We start from the raw sequence: 20,978 nt of genomic DNA, 5'->3' as shown, positions 1-20,978 counted from the left end.
CTGATGGAGAACAGTGTGAGAGTGTGAGAGTGTGAGAGTGTGAGAGTGTGAGAGTGTGAGAGTGTGAGAGTGTGAGTGAGTGTGTGTGACGTGAGCTGATGGAGAACAGATGAAGGTCGTAGAGATAAAGAGCATTGCATTCCGGTCAGAAAATCCAGATGAGGACGATAGAAATATTCTCTTAATCCAGCGTTCAAGGGCAACGTGTCGTCTTAAACCTCAGCGTTCTCTCCTCAGCGCTCACAGATTTAACAAGCTTCAGAAATATGCATTGATCTAATGCCACTATCATTTATGCTTGTACGAGCTAAAGTACGTGTTTATAGTGCATAATAACACAATAAGTGCTTTTTTACTTTTTTGAACTGTAATCGTTGGAATATATTGAAACAAAGATTGTTAAAGTCCACAGATTTTACTAATAGACCTTTAAATATCTGTGTAAAAATATCATAATGATGCTGCCGTCTTTAAAAGTAATTTTTTCTCTCAAAATTCTCATTTTGGATTACTCAGTCAATATACATTCATGACGTTTAATATGTTGGCTTTAATCACTATTTATGTTTGTCTGTCTTCTGAGAAATATTAACAAAATAAAAAATTTGAGCTTTTGAAATTTGATTTGACATGGAATGATACGAATGTAACATTTTGACACAGTGTGACTTATTTTCCGGGAAATATGGTCGTCGTTTTGGGAAAAGTTCCTAATACTTGCTGATGGTTTCTGTGAGCTATTTTAGAAACACTCTCCAAAATTCCTCGAAACGCTTCAAGAATTCATTCTTCATTATATTTTCTCATAAATACACTTAATCTAAAGTGCTTTCATTGCAAATGATAATTTTGCCATTTTAATGTAAATCAATGCAAAATGAGCATTAGAACCAATGAGGTGTGGAGCTCTCTCTCTCTCTCTCTCTCTCTCTCTCTCTCTCTCTCTCTCTCTCTCTCTCTCTGCCTCTCTCTCTCTCTCTGCCTCTGCCTCTGCCTCTCTCTCTCTCTCTCTCTCTCTCTCTCTCTCTCTCTCTCTCTCTCTCTCTCTCTCTCTCTCTCTCTCTCTCTCTGCTCCTCTTTTCTCCCTCCACTAGCAGCAGGTTCAGAAACAGTTGCTAATGTGCCATAAAAAGATTGTTTTCTCAGAAGTGTCAAATGAGAGGAAGCCGGCGATGTCTGTTTTCCTCACTCACATCAGCCTGAAGAGAATCTCAAATATCTCAAATATAGTGTTTCCCTCAGAGCCGCAGAACACAAACTCATCTGACCTCGACTGCTTCAACAAAACCATAGCAACAGTTTCAGAACCTGCCGAAATGAAGAGTTGAGAGATCTGTGTGGGTCGAGTGGTTTGAATCAAACGTGAAGCATGACACAAGTTAGTGTGAAAGCACTGCATCAGGGGTTGAATAATGTGAGTGAGTGAGTGAGTGAGTGAGTGAGTGAGTGAGTGAGTGAGTGAGTGAGTGAGTGAGTGAGTGAGTGAGTGAGTGAGTGAGTGAGTGAGTGAGAGAGTCTGTGTGTGAGTGAGTGAGTGAGAGTCTGTGAATGAGTGAGTGTGAGAGTATGTGAGTGAGAGTGTGTGAGTGAGAGTGTGTGAGTGAGAGTGTGTGAGTGAGAGTGTGTGAGTGAGAGTGTGTGAGTGAGAGTGTGAGTGAGAGTGTGTGAGTGAGAGTGTGTGAGTGAGAGTGTGTGAGTCTGTGAGAGTGTGAGAGTCTGTGAGTGAGTGAGAGTCTGTGAGTGAGTGAGAGTCTGTGAGTGAGTGAGAGTCTGTGAGTGAGTGAGAGTCTGTGAGTGAGTGAGAGTCTGTGAGTGAGTGAGAGTCTGTGAGTGAGTGAGAGTCTGTGAGTGAGTGAGAGTCTGTGAGTGAGTGAGTGAGTGAGTGAGTGAGTGAGTGAGTGAGTGTCTGTGAGTGAGTGAGAGTCTGTGAGTGAGTGTCTGTGAGTGAGTGAGAGTCTGTGAGTGAGTGAGAGTCTGTGAGTGAGTGAGAGTCTGTGAGTGAGTGAGAGTCTGTGAGTGAGTGAGAGTCTGTGAGTGAGTGAGAGTCTGTGAGTGAGTGAGAGTCTGTGAGTGAGAGTCTGTGAGTGAGAGTCTGTGAGTGAGAGTCTGTGAGTGAGAGTCTGTGAGTGAGAGTCTGTGAGTGAGAGTCTGTGAGTGAGAGTCTGTGAGTGAGAGTCTGTGAGTGAGAGTATGTGAGTGAGAGTATGTGAGTGAGTGAGAGTCTGTGAGTGAGTGAGAGTCTGTGAGTGAGTGAGAGTCTGTGAGTGAGAAAGTGAGTGAGACTCTGTGTGTGTGTGTATGTGTCTGAGTCTGAGTGTGTGCGAGTGTGTGTGAGTGTGTGAGATTAATACAGGCCATCGGCCAATCTGCTCTCTGAAGCAGTGCTTTACATGACAACATTTTTCATTTTTATTTGTAAAGACGTTGTAAAGAGGTTGTTGTGTATATTCTGATTGTGATAATGTTGAAGAAACACTGATCATCACTCATGTTGTGATCATCTCTACACATCTCTACACATCTGTGTAGTTCCTCTGAATGATTCTCTGAGTATCGGCTGGTTTGCTCTGGTTTTGTGCTCCACTACGGTTCGGCCCAGTTGTGTCAGTCTTCATAAAGTGTGTGTTGGCCTCAACTGCCCTCGACACATAATACCAGCGTTTATCTGTTGCATGGATGCAGTAAAGCACATTGTGAGGGGCAGTAAAACACTCTTTACTAGAGGTGTAACAATATATCACAATACAAAAATGCAGCAATATGTATTGTGGATAGTTCACCCAAAAGAAAAATTACTGTGAGAAAACATTTGAGTCAGTACTACAATAAACTACTATATATAATGTTGATTATAATGTATAATAATGCAGTGGGGGAATATTTGTGTGTCCTGATAATGCCAAATGTCTGAGGTTACCAGTAAAAAGGCCTACATTATTTTAAATACATCTAGCCAGTGAAAGAGTGCAAACATATTCATCTAAAATAATTCTGTATTTTCATCTTCATCTTCAGAATCATGAATATTGTTATTCTGGTGTCTCTATTGTCCTGTGCTTTGGGTTTCAGCACCAAGTCCAAGCCTATTCATTTACACCCACAATGTAAAACCAAATTTAGCATTTTAATCAACAGAAAAAAAAAATCATCATGTTATCATATGTCTTGGAAGTATCGCAATAATATCATATCGTGATATGTATCGAATCGTGACATGAGGGAATCGTTAAACTCCTACTCTTAACTCTTAATGAAAAAAATGTTTAATGAAGTGAAACCATATTCTTTGATTTCTGTTCATCAGTTATCATCATTCAGAAGCTCTTTGAGGCGAAGTCTGACGAACAATCAATGTAAAGAGATCTGTACAGTCTGACAGTGTAAATAACCACACATAATCCCAGTTTTCATCACTAAACAGCAGAGGTGATGTTATAAAGAGACTCTGATTATTAAACACTGATTCTAACGAGCCGCTTTATCCATGAGAAACTTCTAGAGAAACGAGGACAGTGATTCTACAGATGCTGGGATCCTTTCTGTTCTTTAGTCCTGTGCATTTGATGTCATAAAGTGCGTTACAGAGCCAAATGAATGTATCAAAAATCTTTTATCATGCATTATATATATATAGCTTTAAAGTGTTACCTAAAGTTTAAATCAGAGGTTGTTTGTTAAAGCTTTTTTAGTTGTGTTTTTAGGAGCTTTCCAGAGCCTCATTAGGCTTTCTCAGATATTCACTTTCATGTAGTGTGTAATAGAGCTGTACGTGAATGTAAAATGTCTACAAAGTTTCACAGATCAAAGTGCATGATAAATACAAATATTGTGTCCTAAAAGAAGGAACTGATTCTGAACCGCTAAAACGAGTCGTCAGCAAATCCAGTCTTACTTCTGTAACATATCTATGTTGTTTGTAATTAATTTGCATAATGCCAGTCTATGGTCTTGATTGGCTGAACAGTGTCTATTTGCCCCGCCCTCAAACACTGTAGTTTATCTGAGACTGGTTTGTAACTAATTTGCATAATGCCAACCCATTGGCTGTCTGCTTTGCCCGCCCTCAAACACTGAGACTAGAAGAGTTTGGTTCGTGCTGTTCATGTGGAGAAGACGCTGTTTTCTGCTGACAAAGCAAATCCACTTTAATGAGATTGATACGGTAAAACTCACTCCATCCTGACCAATCAGAGCAGAGCAGCTCTCAGAGAGGCGGAGCTTAGAGAAACGCATCAAGACTCTCGGGCTTTTGGACATGCCAAAGAAAATATCGACTCCTCGGGAAAAACAATAAGCACATTACAGATCCAATATCAGGTGGAGACTGTGATGAGGCTTTAGTAGTCACATGAAAGAGATGTGAAGCGTTGAAGAAACGTCAGAGCGTGACGCGCCTGATCATATCGAGGCTTTGATTCTGATGCAGACGGCAGAAATCATCATCATCATCATCATCATCAGCTGTTCAGATTAACACACTCTATACTACTCTCACTATATCTGTGTATCAGTGATTCTGTTAAAGCATTTGATAATAATTTAGATTAGTTATTTTTATATTTTCTGTTTACATTTTCATTGTAGTTAGTCATTTTTATTAGTTTTTTAAAAATATATCTACTTTTAGCATTTTTTTTATTTTCTGTTTTTTTTCAATTAATCTTTTTTTTAATATGTCTATATAGTTTTTATTAATTTTATTTCAGTTTTAGTCATTTTTATTTTTTATTTTCCTTTTGAGTTAAAGTGGGTTTTTTTTAAGTCTATAGTTGTATTCATTATTTTCATTTTCTTTTTAAATTTTTGTTTAAATTTCAATAGTTTAAAAAAGGTCTATATAGTTTTTATTTATTTTTATTTCAGTTTTAGGTCTTTTTTATTTTCTATATTAATTTTAGTTTGTTTAAAGTCATTTTATTCGTTTTTTACTACATACACACTTAAAAACGTTGGGTTATTTTTTTAACCCAACCGTTGGTGTATGAATGTTGGGTCATTATATTGGGTTATCTTTAAATTTGTTGGGTTATTTGTTTATGCCGTTGGGTTATTTTTAGTGATAACCTAACCATTGGGTTAAATACGTTCGCGCTTCGATGCTTCAATGCATTGGGTTAAAATAACCCACAGTTGGGAAGGTGCTATACCACCCCACAGTTGGGTTATTCGTTGGGTTATTTTTAACCCAACATTTTTAAGTGAGTAGTCATAGTTTTATTCATTTTTATTTTAGTTTGTTATTTTTCCATTTTCTTTTTTCCATTTTAATTTTAAAGTCATTTTTATAAATTTTCTAAACATGTCTATAGTTGTATTCATTCATTTCTAAAAAAAATAATCTAATTCTAATAATTTTGTTCATTTCTCAAGTTTAAATCCATTTTATTAGTTTAAAAAAATATAAATCTTTGTCGTTTTTCTTCATTTTTATTTCAGCTCTAGTTATTTTAGTACATCAAATTAAACTAAATGAAAATTAAAAATGTTGCCTCGGCAACTATAGCTGAAATAAAGTAAGTTTAATTTATTTTTCTGTTTTTATTAGGTATTTAAGTTAACTATAATAACCCTGTTCTTTATACTGTACACCCATATTTATGCATAAATACTTTTCTATTGAAGTGTGCATTATAAAACAGAGGATTTTGATTGGATAAGTCGTGCTTGATTTCATTATAAAACTGCATACTAAATGAATGCAGCGAGTCGTTATATTGCTTGACAAGAGCAGACAGACTATGGTTCATGAACTAGATACTTAAAGGAATTATTACTGCTATTAAATGCCTTATTGAGCATTAGCATCTTATATTTCTGTTACTCCCAAATCACTGTAATGCACTTTTATTTCTATTCTATTATTTATTGACCTATTTGATCAGACAATACAATACTGAATCTGAATGCAAAGTAACTGTATTTCAGAGATAATAACCAGATGGCGCTTACAATTCATGACACATGAAAAAATAAAGCCTGATGATTATATTTGAGACTTATGATTTTCTAAAAGTCCTATAGGGATATAGACGAGTCTCTAACTATCTGTGCACAGTAATTCATAATCAAACGTTCATAAGTGAAGATGTTGCTGTAAAAGTCTCTGGTGTTGAATGATGTTCCTGCAGTGAATCTGCTTTCATCACGTCTGACTCTGAACAGAGGAAATGATTGATAAAAGCACATGAAAGCACCGGTATCGGTGGGAGATTGACGACAGAAAAGACTTCTTTAAATAAACCGAGAGCTTCATCCATCCTGTTGCATGGCTGGGTTTCTATGGGCTTCATCTCTCATGCCGTGTCCTCTTTTAGTCCTCTAATGATAAGCAAGAGTAATTTGAGTTCAGATCTTCCCTTTGAAACTCAGTGAAGTGAACATAGTTATGCAGGAAAAACCCTGGATACGTCTGGAGCTTCTTTGTGTGGGTTTCTGACAAAATTATGGTTTAATGTTCGGAAAATAAAGAAATTAAGACAGTCATAAACATTTTAATTTACAGTTGTAATAGAAAAATTGAAAAAATCTTAAAGTCCTTATGAAATCAAAATTGACGTTTTTTGGTTTTTAGTATGAATATGTTTGCTTTACTTTTATTTATAAGCAAAATTCTCATTTAGATATATGTTAAAAAAAACGTAGTCTCTCACTTCTGCCAATATGAATCAATGATTTTGATGACATCACCCTGCACTTCAGCTCCTCCTCAGATTTTCTGTCCAATCAAATGCTCTCTAGAATCTGAAGCTCCGCCCCCTACATTATAAACAGACACTGAAGCTGCGGCTGTTGTCGGACACTTGTTCACACGTTGGTGAATGAGTGCACTATAGAGGGGGAAGGGAGCAATGCTCTCCATTGGGGCGAATGAAGTCTGGCTTCACGTTAGCGTCACATGATCCGCTGGAGAACAGAATATATCGGACACATTTGAGTTCTGCACAGAGCGCTGAATTTTTAAGTGATAAGGAGGAGATTAGGAGGAGAAACGGTTAGAGATTAGGAGGAAACTGCGGCTTTATTGAGCTCAACAGCTCTGGGCCGTGATGTAAACCAAACGCTATTGGCTATTTTTAAAAAGGGGTGGAGCTTATTGATATGCCCCGCCCCGTCTTCCTGTTTCAGTGGAAATTGTCAACGCATAGAATAATGCTGCACGTTTCAAGGCACTTCAGTGGGACTTTAAATACTTTAAATGTATTTGAAATACAGTGAAATATGACAATATTAATATTCCTTATTTTGTATTTAGTCATTTTTATTTTGTGTAATAATACTAATACTAATAATACTAATAATAAATACTACTACTACTATATTATTATTATTATTATTATAATAATTAAAATTATTATAATTATAATTATAATAATTATAATAATAATAATAATTATTATTATTATTATTCTCATTCTCATTGATCTATAAAATCACAATTTTGCTATATTGTTCAAACCTGGAAATTTGTTCAAATCATATTTTAAATCATAATTGCAATTTTTATCAGCAAAATCACAATAATTATTTTTCAACCATAAATATTTAATGTAATTTTACAGTTGTAATTTGTGTACATTTGTATTATTTATATTTAATAATTATTATAATAATACTTATTATTATTATTATTATTATTATTATTGTTATTATTATTATTTAGTCATTGATATATAAAATCAAAATTTTATCCAAATTGTGGAATCTGGATTTTTATTTTAATCACTTTTTAAATCGCAGTCACTATTTTTGTCAGCCTTAAATATTAGTATTGTGACATTACAGTTATGTGAAATATTAATATTAATATTTATTTTTTGTATTTATTTATTATTTTTATTTTATTATTTAATGATAATATTAATAATAATAATAGTTATCAGAATTTTAATCAGAAAATTTGCAATTCGATTTTTTTCCTCCCAAATCATGTAGATACTATGGTATAAATCGTTTAATAAAGTTCCACAGCATATATTACCGTAATTATTTGGATTTTGTGCCATGGTGAGTAGCAATGGCGTTGTTTAAAATACCTTGGACTACCATGTTAACACTATGTTACATGAATATGGTAATCAGAATATCAGAAGTATTGAATTACCATCTGTACCACGGTACCACCACAAAGTGCAGGGTAAAAGAAAATGAAATGATTTAGAGTGATTTATACAAACACGATGTTCAGACATGAACGATTCTTCAATGATTCAATGATTCAGATGCAGTTTTTCACCCATAAAACGGATGAAAAGTCCCAGCGCATCCACCCTATATGTTAGTGATTCACATTTGCATTTCCAAAGAATGTACAAATCCAATTTTCTAATATTCTGTGTGAAATCTCCTCTTTAATCCAAACTTTGTAATGGTAGAGCGGCCAGTTGGCATGACAACGTTTTTTATTATCTTTCTCTGCGTAATGCAACATGAATTCTCAAAGTGCAGTTCCTCAGAACCGAGAGAGTCTGTAAATGAGTCTGTTTCATCGCGGCTCGACATGATTCCTCCAGCTCTAAAAGCTTTCTGAAGCCCCGCTGCTTCAGCTCAACATTTACACAGTCCAGAGTGTGTTTGGTAAAGCTGCTAATAAAGAACCAGGACTGAATCACACGCTTTATACACTCTACAAACATACTGGGTTGTTTCAGCGCAAATGTGAGTCAAATATGGACAAACCCAGCCGTTTAACCCAGCGTTTGGTCCATATTTAACCCAACATTGGGTTAAAACAACCCAGGGTTTTTTTAGCGTGTAGAATGTATTTCAACGCTTGTTTTCTCTGGCAGTGTTTTTGCATCATAAACCTCTCGTATGAATAATATGTGTCTCGTGTTTTGTGATCCGTTCTCTTTTGATCGAGCACCTTAATATTTCAAGATTTTACTGGACTGAAGCAGCTTTGGTTTATTATCCATACATCATTTTAGTATTTGAGTATCAAATATGATCATCAGGCTTTTGAGGAAGGTTTATTTGTTCATCTGTCAATCATCATTGTATTGCATTGCATTATATGTTTTAAAACTACAGAGCTTTGATCATAAAGCTAAATCATCATACTAAGACATTATTGACAGATATTGATATTTATATGCATTTTATGTAAGTATCTGCTATACTATTATAAAGATCTCATTGATTTACATTACAAGTGTCCATATACATCCATATGAATATCAGCATCTGCATCATATTTTTGCTCAGTTTGAGTCTCTGAATAAAACCTCTATATGAGCCGTAAAAGCCAACAGAAACAAGCAGTTTTAATGCATTTAAAGTTTTGTTCCTTTAAAAAACATTTTCTGACAATTGTTTCATGTCAGGCTTTACAGGGTTGATATAGATATGAGGTTTTGTGTCACTCTGTGTTTGTTCTTTTTAAACGTTGAAGCGATGTGCATTATGAAAGCGCTTTAATGCACCGAATAACCTCTACAAACGAAACGATATATATTGTTCTGTAAGAACGGAAGTAGTTCGGTGCTGAACTGAGGACGATCCACACACTTCCCCAGATCCCATCGGATCTCACGCATCCACACATCAGCGTTTCCAGTGATGAACTGAAGTCAGTGTGTGTGTTCGTGAGGATGACCCTGTACATGTGAACAGTGATAAACTGAAGTCAGTGTGTGTGTGTTCGTGAGGATGACCCTGTACATGTGAACAGTGATGAACTGAAGTCAGTGTGTGTGTGTTCGTGAGGATGACCCTGTACATGTGAACAGTGATGAACTGAAGTCAGTGTGTGTGTGTTCGTGAGGATGACCCTGTACATGTGAACAGTGATGAACTGAAGTCAGTGTGTGTGTTCGTGAGGATGACCCTGTACATGTGAACAGTGATGAACTGAAGTCAGTGTGTGTGTTCGTGAGGATGACCCTGTACATGTGAACAGAGATGAACTGAAGTCAGTGTGTGTGTTCGTGAGGATGACCCTGTACATGTGAACAGTGATGAACTGAAGTCAGTGTGTGTGTTCATGAGGATGACCCTGTACATGTGAACAGAGATGAACTGAAGTCAGTGTGTGTGTTCATGAGGATGACCCTGTACATGTGAACAGTGATGAACTGAAGTCAGTGTGTGTGTGTTCGTGAGGATGACCCTGTACATGTGAACAGTGATGAACTGAAGTCAGTGTGTGTGTTCGTGAGGATGACCCTGTACATGTGAACAGAGATGAACTGAAGTCAGTGTGTGTGTGTTCGTGAGGATGACCCTGTACATGTGAACAGCAGTGCTGCATTGAAGAGCTGCTGGAATGTAATATGGACGCTGCAGTGCACTCTGGGTAAAGGCTCGAGGCGTGAGTCACGTATGGAAATCATGTGATCCTGAAGAGGCGGCTGGTTTTGTGAATGAACTCCTCGGCAGACGAATGCTGACTGGAGGCTTTCTGAGCTTATGTCGGATCCGCTGCGCTCGGCTTTAGAGGAACGCTGGAGACGAGGAGAACGAGACCTTTACTACTTTAAAGGCTGAATTATCTCGATTGGTCATGTGATCTGACGGGGGAGTTTAACGCTCATTTGGGGAACGTTCTGTGTTTGCTGGGTATACACATACATTTAAGATTAAATAACACACACACTCACACAGTCTCAAACACTCACACACACTCACTCACTCACTCACTCACTCACACACAGACTCTCTCACACACACACTCACTCACTCACTCACACACACACACACACACTCTCTCACACACTCACTCACACATACATATATATATATATATGTATATGTGTGTGTCTGAGTGAGTGTTTGAGAATGAGTGTGTGTGAGAGCGAGAGAGCAAGTGAGCGAGAGAGTGTGTGTATGTCAGAGAGAGAGAGAGAGAGAGAGATGTGTGAGTGGGTGTTTGAGACTGTGTGTGTGTGTGTGTGTGTGTGTGTGTGTGTGTGTGTGTGTGTGTGTGTGTGTGTGTGTGTGTGTGTGTGTGTGTGTGTGTGTGTGTGTGTGTGTGTGTGTGTGTGTGTGTGAGTGAGTGAGAGCGAGAGAGCAAGTGAGCGAGAGAGTGTGTGTGTATGTCAGAGAGAGAGAGAGAGAGAGAGATGTGTGAGTGGGTGTTTGTGTGTGTGTGTGTGTGTGTGTGTGTGTGTGTGTGTGTGTGTGTGTGTGTGTGTGTGTGTGTGTGTGTGTGTGTGTGTGTGTGTGTGTGTGTGTGTGTGTGTGTGTGTGTGTGTGTGTGTGTGTGTGTGTGTGTGTTGTTTAATCTTAAATGTGTGTCTATACCCAGCAAACACAGAACGTTCCCCAGATTGTCCCTGTTTGTTGTTGTGTTTGAGAACCAGATATTAACGTTCTATGAACATTCTTCTTAGGTTTAATTTTTTTTTGCAACCATAAAATAACGTTTCCAGAATATTGCTGGGAGATTATTTTTAAATAACCTAAAAATATCTGAACAGAACATTCCATAATGGTTATTACTAATAATATTTTGCAACCATAAAATAACATTCCCAGAACACAGTATGTGTATATAAAAGTTATTTTATTATTTTTATACTAATATTAATTATAATCATTTTATTTTTAACCAATTATGATGTTATTTACAAGTGTTACTGTCCACCTGTTATTGCATTAATTGCACGTTTTACTTTAAACACTTGAATTCCTCTATAAAGTAGAGTATGTAAATGATCTTTCTCTGGTTCAGTGTTGGGAAAAATAAAGTGGAACCCCAGCTAAATCATTTTAAAAGTGTTTTTGGAAACATCTTAGCAAAACATCTGCTTATCGCCTTAATCTTAAATGTGTTTTTAAGGCCCAAATGACACGCTTTCCCCCCTTTAGCATCTGCATTAGACTGACACATGTCCTGCTATTCTAGCACAGATAAAGAGGATGATGATGATGATGATGATGTTTTATCAGCCTGCTGCTTTAAGCTGTCTGCTGCTGCTGATGTTGTGCTGGTCAGACTCATTCCCCTCTGCGGCAGACCACAGTAAAGCAGAGAGAAAGAAGGAGGATAAACCCTGTTTCCTCTTCGCTCCAGCCTGTCAGATCTGCGCGTCTCCTGCACATGTTTCATATCCGTTTCCCCGTTTCAGAACACGGTGGCCATCGCTTCCATTCATTTCCCGCTGGCTTTCCCTCAGTCTGAGGAGAACTCCACCTGTAAGCTGCAGCTGATCGTCTTCCGCAATGGAAAACTCTTCCCATGCACGGGGAATTCGTCAAACCTCGCGGACGATGGGAAGCGCAGAAGCGTTTCGACACCAGTTGCGTTCACCAAATTAGGTAATGCTGCATTTTTTTCATGCATTCGTTTTTTTAACCCAGCATATCCACACATATGCATGCATTAGTTGTTTTAAATGAAAAATGGCATTGCACTGGAGTATTTAGTAAGATTTAGACGTTAACGTCACATGCAATTATGAGAAAACATGCACGTGCTTGCACGATGTTGCAACAGTTGCGTTGCATTATTACACGAGTTCGAATAAGGTTATTTGTCTGCGCAATTAATCTAATTTGTATTGCAGCAATTAGACAATAATGCACGTTCATTCCAGAGTGGAATATGACGCCTCAGACGTGCATGTGTGTGTGATTGCCATCTTTCATATGGTCTGTGGATGCATCTCTGGAGCACTTGAGGACTTGAGACTTGACGCAATGTGTTGCTCTCCTAGATGGGTGTAGCCCCGGGAGCCCCGTGCAGCCGGTTACCGTCGCTCTCCGGCACTTCTCGTTGGGTGTAGACCCCACCGCAGCATACTGGGATTTTGACCTGCTTGATGGACACGGTGGCTGGCGCGCGGAAGGCTGTCAGATAACCGGCTCCGCGCACAACACGACCACCATCCACTGCGCGCACCACAACAACCTCGCCGTGCTCATGGTAAGAGTCTCGTGCTCACGGTAAAGAGAGTCTCGTGCTCACGGGAGTCAGCGGAGGAGTGCTAGTGTGTGGGTGCAGAGCCAATGAAACACTGCGAACATCCAAACACAAGTGGAAATATCATTTTTTGCAAGGGCAAATGGTGTGAGGTGAGGTATAGATATAGGTGCACGTGACCCTTACACTGCGAAGGACATGAGATGCAAACAATGCTTCAATTTAAATCAATGCATGTAGCTTCAAAGCAGCTTTATAGAAATGCATAGCAAATAATGCACATCCAAAATAACACTTCATTCAAAAAGTCTTTAAGAAATATGTGCTGGATTGTTATTTCTATCAAGAGGCAAATGCAATCAAACAAGAATTATCTAAAATGGCATCTTTACACTGAAAGAAGCGTCATATAGGCCTATACTGTGTGTATTTTTTTATTTTATTGTTTAATTCTACACAGTATACCATAAATGCATTAGTGTACGAATAATGTCATCTATGTTTTTAAATGTTAAAATATGAATTTAAAACATGCAACTATGAAAGTATAAAATATTTTTTTTTTTAAAGTAAAGGCAGCTCTGGTGCGTCATCATTTGACACAGAAGTAAAGCAGCATCAGAGCCGCCTCAAGTGCATGCTTTATTCCTGCTTTAATGCTGCACTGAATGTGGAACAGAGCAGCTGAGCAAAGAATCAAACCAGATCCTTCTGGATGAACTCAAATCAATCCTGAAAACAAACAAAAAATGTGTTTCAGTCTATCCAGTTGGGTTTCATTTGATTCTTAAAGGATTCGTGATGTATCCCATTTGGATTGCTTCCAATTATGCTAGAAATACCAATAGAAACCCGCGAGGATTTATTCGACTAAAGGGAAGGAGCGCAGAAAGCCCTTATACAACAAGTTTTCCTTAAAGGCACATCGCTGGATTTCCTGCTGTGTGAAACGCATCATCAGCTTAGTGGTGACTGGAAGGTTTAGGTTTAAACCTGACTAGAGCCGATCCTGTAATAAGTGAGCAGTGTGTGGTTTGAGTAAATGAGTGATTAGTGTGTGTGTGTGAGGGCACTTGTTTGTTCGCCCCCTTCATTCTTCACGGCAGCGCGACGCGTCGCTTTTACGCGCGGCTTCTTCATGACTCTGTCGATCTGCACTGGGACTCATGTTGGGAATATCACCGCGTGGAAGTGATTTAACGAGGATTTTTCCAGCGCAATGGCATCGGATCGTCCGTAGTGGCGCGAGCTCACAGACGCCGAATGTTCACCGAAGACTGGGACTCCATCGACTGGGAGGTCAGAACGATTTATCATTCGCAATATGACGTGAATGTTCTGTTGTGAACGCTCGATCGAATTGTACTGAATTGTATTGTGCGATGCTCAGGGAAACAGCGAGTGATGCTGATGATGCGCGAGGTGTGTGTGTGTGTGTGTGTGCGCGTGGAAAATCAAAGTCGATGTTTTGCATTAGACGACTTTAATCCGGATTTAATTGACTCGTGCGTGAAGATGAGACGCGATGTATTGGGTGTTTGTGTGCGTGGAGACTGAAGTGAAAGTGCAGATGTTCTCGTGATGATTTCAACTTCAGGCGTTAAAGAAGGTGATATTGTTGCATTGCCATTCAGATGCTGTTTATTGTTTAGCTGTGCGGTGCATGTGAGCTTGTGAAAGAAAGCGTGTGTGAGAGAGAGAGAGAGAGAGAGAGAGTGTGTGTGTGTGTGTGTGTGTGTGTGTGTGTGTGAGAGAGAGAGAGAGAGTGTGTGTGTGTGTGTGAGAGAGAGAGAGAGAGAGAGAGAGCTGATGCAGTCACCACACCCGCAGTCCGCAGTGTCTGAGAAAAAGAGGCTTTCAAACCGTTTGCGACACACATTTATATCCCAGCCTCTTCATGAACGCGAGGATGCTGGTGAATTGCGGTTTTTCTGGACCTGTTGCTCAGTTTCATCAGCTTTAGTTCTGCTGGAGATCACTGGTGTTCATCACTGGTGTTCCAGTGCCAGTTCTCCATGAACACAGTCAATCCTCTCATGCTGGAGTGATTTAATCTTGTTAAATGAAAAAGATTTTTGTGCCTATTTTTGTACAGTTGATCTAAATCAGAGCCGGTCACTGCTGGTCAACTGCACTGATAAAATATCGGTGCTCTGATAATATGTTCAAATAATTTGAATATGACCAAATATTACTCTTTTATCTCAATAAACTGAAAAGAAAAGAAACTGAAAATACTTTTTTTTCAAAAAGTTTCTGAAAAGAAACGGTATAAACATTAAGTTTGAACAATGCAAGAATGACCAGATTTGGTTTGAATCAATTTGATGAAAATAACACAAAAAGCCACAATAATACTATTACATATTGGCCTGTTTTGTGGAGAATATGACACAACTACTGATGATCTACAGTAAAAATACATCTGAGATTAAAGCAGCAAGTTCAGAAAGCCATTGCCTTGATCTGATCTGGGATATGTATTCAATATCTGAATATATATTGTATATATTCAAATGTGAATCATATCATGTTTTTATAGGCATTGTGATTTACTGTATTTTATTTGTTGTTCCCATATCTATTACAGTGACTTGCAGCCATGCTTGTTTCTGATCAGAGAAAATTAGATTATCTATCTTTCTTTATTTATTTATTTCTCAAAAATATTCTGGAAAATTGTCTGTTTCGTATTGTAATTGTGTTTCTGAACCTGTTGCTTTAATCTCAGATGTATTTTTAACGTACACTGTAAAAAAAAACGGTTAAATTTACGGTAAAGTGTTGGCAGAAATTTACCGTAAAAAATACGGTAGCAACATTTTAGATTTTACAGACTTTACTTAAATTTACAGTAATAGGCCTATGTCACACTTCCTGCTTCCGGAACGCGGAGTAGGGATTCAGAACTTCCGGTCAACAGTATTTCTCCATAAGGATTTAGATTATCAGCCATAATGTCTAAACCATCCGAGGTAGACTGACCACGAGCTATGAGGTTGTGAAACGAAGGTTTTTGCTCCTGTAGAAGCTATAAGTTCGTATGAAATCAACTTTGTTTTAAGAAAAACATGTTTTATCCGCGATCTTATGAAAAAAAACTACACTACCCACAATCCTAAGCGTAGCAGCAACGTCTGCTGATTGGTCCAACTCGCTGTTACTATAGAAACGTTTACCTTACTGGCGAACGGGTAGCGCTATAACAACAATTGCAGGCTTCACCCGCAGCTGTTGTTGTAGTGTTGTTTCCTCAGTTTTGACGTTTCCACTTGAGAGTTTTCATTTACCATCCGAACCACATCGTCATATGTGACTTCAGGCAGGTTGCGGAGAGGTTTGGTCCAGCGGTATCTATCGGACTCCGCCATTGTAAAAAGCTAACCGGAAGAGCCGTATCCCTACTAAAAGACGTACTTCTGGTCTTCAATTTTTTCGTGACATAGGCCTATAAACCATATTTAATTATTTTATATAATGTTAATTTACTGACCTATTGAAGTATTAATATCTGTTTTGTACCATAGTTATACACTGACAACCACCAATCACAGTGGAGATAAAAATCACATGATGAATAAAGTTCGTCACAAGCAGCTCTTTCGCAAGAAGGTTAATACTAATATATATATATATATATATATATATATATATATATAAGCTGCACAGTGTCATTCACACAAACACTAAACACCATCATGGTAACACACGTGACATTTTTAAAATACAATAAACATTAATTTAACAACATTAAATGTAACATAAAACCCTAATGTCATCACTGATTAGAAAAAAACTAAGAAAACTATGACGAAACATAGTTATTTCAACAAAAATACATCTAATGTGAAGCGTCACGCAGGGAATTGTGGGAATGTCAATTTACGTTTTTTCACGGTAAATTATACAATGACTTGTTCGTTTTCACTTCCAAAAACTGTACGGTATTTTACAGTAAAATTACATTAAATGTACCATTAGATCTATCACAGTTATTTACCGTATATAGTAAGGAAACTTTCTCTGAACCAATTAACAGTTTTTCACTGTAGCATTTTTACAGTCTTTTACTGTTAAAATCACGATCATATTTTACAGTGATGATCATCAGTAGTTTTGTTGTATTCTCCACAAAACAGAGCGAAATGTAATAGTATTCTTGTACCTTTTTGTGTTATTTTCATAAAACTGGTTAAAATGAAATCTGGGAATGTTTACACAAAAAACAGCTGATTTTCCATTATCGGCTGTATGTATTAAGACAAAAGATGCAATATTTGGTCATATTCAGATTATTTGATCATAAGCACCAATATTCTACACTAAAGGAGTAATAATCGGATTATTAAATATGTAAAGCTGGTCAATTGACTAAATCAAGAAGTTAAGGAAGAGTTCTGGGATGTGGATATTTCAGTATCCCGGGAGTGTGTGGATGTCTTTATCAGAACGGCTGCTATGTAATGCTGATGCACAGCTCTGATATGTGGAAATAATTGATAGAGGTCATCATAAACTCTTTGCGATGCAGCCATTTTGTGTGTGTCTGGTGTGAGGAGATGTAATCGAGGAGAACAGGTCTGGATTGATTCTGCTGAGGACCTGAAGGTTGTTTAATGCACATTCAGCGGTGTCTTTCACCTTGACATCTCTCCGCCGGTTAGACACCTGCTCCAAGCAAACACATATTGATTCACAATCCTACTTATTCATTGTGTAATGCATGACAGAATCACGGCGGATTTCTACAAGCCAATGATGCATCAACATCTAGCTGAAGTCAATGTCTTTATGCAGTCTTTAACACACAACCTGCTGAAATATTGAGCTATGTAACAGTGAAACCAGTTTACTGAAGGAAACTGTGCAAGAATATTTGCTTTACTCAAAAAAATAATAATACGATCGATGTATATAAGTCAATTTTATTTATATAGTGCTTTTCACATCACGTTGTTTCAAAGCAGCTTTACAGAAAAACATGTTCATGTTTATATCTCATCATCTTCATGCCTTAGTTGCATTTATCAGATGATATAGTTATATTTTGCCATGATTCAAACAATCAAGCTGTTGAAATTGTGAATATACTGGATGTACTGGATTATGACTTAAAGCTTATGAACATTTTCCAAATTTCAGAGATTTTGAATTTGGGGTTTTCATAAGCTGGAAACCATAATCATCAAAATTATAACACAAAAAAGGCTTGAAATATCTCACTTTGCATGTAATGAGTCTATATAATATATTAGTTTCACCTTTTAAGTTGAATTACTGAAATAAATGAACTTTTGCACGATATTCTAATTTTTCGAGTTTCACCTGTATAGTAGTTGTATAATTCATCATTCATTATGAATCTGTTATTTGTTGATTCTGAAGATTATGAAATGTATATGAGGACCTGAGAAGATAGAAATGCGGTTTGAGTCATGAACTATTTTTATACATCTCCGAACCTTTATATCGGTCTGTGTTTCTCCGTTCGCTTCGTCACACAAACACACTTTGGTTAGTTCGCCCACAGACGGGAATGGATAGTGTTTATCATCAGGACTTTTGTTAAACAGCTTGTTTTTAGTCTGTTGAAACTCTGAGATCTATATTCTTCTGAGTCACTGTGTGTGTGTGCGGAGAGAAAGTGTGATGTGATGTTTTAGACTCGATGAACACACACTCACAGAAGTGTGTTTAGTTGATGATATATGCATTACATTAGCGCAGCACTGCATTACTGCACCATTATCATGCGTTTCAGGAGATCGGGACAGGACAGGACCCTTCCCTCGGGACGTTATCTCGCTGTGCCACATTGACAAGGACTAAAGTACTTGAGCTGCACGATATTGGAAAAAACTGACCTTATTCAGTGTATATGCTGAGATATTAAAACATACAGGTATAATCGCCGGATGACTTGAAAAGCTCTATTTGGAAAGAATACATCATTTTGGGGTGATTTTGTTGGGGAGTTCATTTGCATAGTAAATTAAAAATTATAATAATGAAATAGAATTATTGACTTTTTTTTATTTTTATGGCAAAATCCAACAATTTAGGAAAAGCATCACTGGAAAAAAAATATTCCTTGAAGACATAAATGAAACAAAGATTATTGGAGTTTGTTTTACAAGAAAATACTGTTTTAGTTTTTCCTCAAAATGTCATGTTTAATTAAAGGGGTGGTTGATTATGATTTGACTTTTCTAACTTTAGTTAGTGTGTAATGTTGCTGTTTGATCATAAACAACATCTGCAAAGTTACGACGCTCAAAGCAAAGGGAGATATTTGCTTTTATAGAAATAGTTTTTTAAGAACTACAACAAACGGCTGGTAGAGACTACACCACATTCCTCCCGGGTTAGTGACATCACCAACCTTAACATTTACATAAACCCCGCCCCCTGAACACGATTTATAGATTATCAAGATAGAATATGCTAATCACTGACTAGAAGATAACTACACATAAACTACATAAATTCATCAACTATCCATTCAGAAATGTCCTGTTGCTTCTACATGTTGTCACTTCTTCTTGAGTCTCTCCATCATTGTCTGACTCCGGTTTGAACATAAAAGGCTAAAAGTTTTTGACATTTTCAGTGCATGTGTGTGTGAGGTAAAAGTACACAAGCTCTTGAAGCTCCGCCCTCTGCGCCGGGAGCAGCGGCTCATTTGCATTTAAAGGGACAGACACAAAACGTTTTTTTTGCTCATCCTCAAAAAGTGACAATTTTAACATGATATATAAAAATATCTGTGGGGTATTTAGAGCTAAAGCTTCACACACACACTCTGGGGACATCAGAGACTTATTTTAAATCTTGTGAAAAGTGCATTATACCACCCCTTTAAATGTTACTTGCTGTTATGGAAATAGTTTCTACACCAAGTTTTTTTTTTTTTTTTTTTTTTTTTGTGCATTAGGTAATAAAATACTAACTGTAATATTAAACGTGGTGAAGCAATTTGTTTTGCAACATTTTTGTTGAGAAATCAAAAAAAGAAATAAAATTCAATACATTTAAAAAATTTTTTTTAGCATTTAAAATGTTTCAAATAAATCCTGCAGCAAATTTTCAGGTATTTAAAAATGTGGTGTTAAAAAAAAGTAATTCTGTCTATTCAGTTTTCATAGGCCACATTCCCACTGTTTTTGACCAATGCAAAATGACTATAAAATAATAATTATGATTTAATTAGTGATTATTATTAAAAAATTTAAGATCAAGGAAAAAAGATATTTTATTTTATTATAAAATTACAATACAAAAATATAATTTTTTTGGTACAATGTGTTTTCGTAGAAACAATAATAGTGAATGTTAAACAGTAGCTGAGTCTCTCTTCAGAGTTGTGTTTGTCACTGCATATTTCATTTTCATTTCATTTCATTTCATTTCTGGCGGTCCACATATTTCATTCAGACATTTCATTTCAGAAATTACAACAATTTACTCTGTTACTCAATTACGACCAATGGCCGACGGAAACACACTTTATTCAGTGAGGTTTCTCTCTGTCGAAGGCCACTAACGCCCTGTTGACCTTCTCCAGTCACATCACATCTTCTGACATGAGCAAGTTTCGAGTTCTGAATGTTACAGTGTTTCATAGTTCTGTTTGATCTCAAAAGATCAAAGAATTTAATTTCTCAGCACAAATGTTTCGAGACGAGTCGCTTTAATTCTTCATACGGTTAGTCATAGTTTAATACCTAATGCACTGTGGTTGTGGGTGGGGGGGGGGTGGGGGGTTTTTGAGAGGGACTTTAACAAAGAAACGGCACATGGTTAAGCATGACATATGAAGTAGAAGACTGAAATGGTATTTTTGTTGAGCACATATCCTTAAATTCTTCACTTCCTGCTTTATTATCATGGTTGTGAGAGCTTGGTTCTGTCCAGCTCTGGGTTTATTGGTTTAATCTCTTGTATTTCGCTGTGGACAGCCGTTTGCTAATAAATAGTGTTTAAATGCTGATTATTTTTGCTCTGAAACTAAAGTGCCTCGCATTGGTTTGATCCACCACTTGTTTCCCGCCAGCCGTCGCTGTCGTCAGCAGATCGATCGTGTCTCTCCGGACTAAACCTGGATACGGATGTCTTC

The 20,978-nt window shown here is 37.3% G+C and overlaps 1 protein-coding gene and 1 long non-coding RNA gene across 3 annotated transcripts in view; one reads left to right on the top strand and one right to left on the bottom strand.

Moving 5' to 3' along the window:
* LOC309486292 overlaps positions 1-20,978 on the bottom strand; it is a 431,359-nt gene that overhangs the window by 234,572 nt on the left and 175,809 nt on the right. The window lies entirely within an intron of this gene.
* adgra1b (adhesion G protein-coupled receptor A1b) overlaps positions 1-20,978 on the top strand; it is a 131,797-nt gene that overhangs the window by 55,949 nt on the left and 54,870 nt on the right. Inside the window, exons 8-9 of one of the 2 annotated variants that reach the window (XM_082153294.1) lie at positions 12,069-12,258; positions 12,657-12,865. The exons of the other annotated variant lie outside the window; for it this stretch is intronic. Coding sequence (XP_082009420.1) covers positions 12,069-12,258; positions 12,657-12,865 — 399 coding nt within the window. The remainder of the gene's footprint in view (positions 1-12,068; positions 12,259-12,656; positions 12,866-20,978) is intronic. 2 annotated transcript variants of the gene reach the window in all.

This window comes from Leuciscus leuciscus (assembly GCF_965113295.1).
Source record: "Leuciscus leuciscus genome assembly, chromosome: 22".
Taxonomy (NCBI): domain Eukaryota; kingdom Metazoa; phylum Chordata; class Actinopteri; order Cypriniformes; family Leuciscidae; genus Leuciscus; species Leuciscus leuciscus.
The sequence above is the reverse complement of the archived record's forward strand: the minus strand, read 5'-3'. Positions and strand labels throughout refer to the sequence as shown.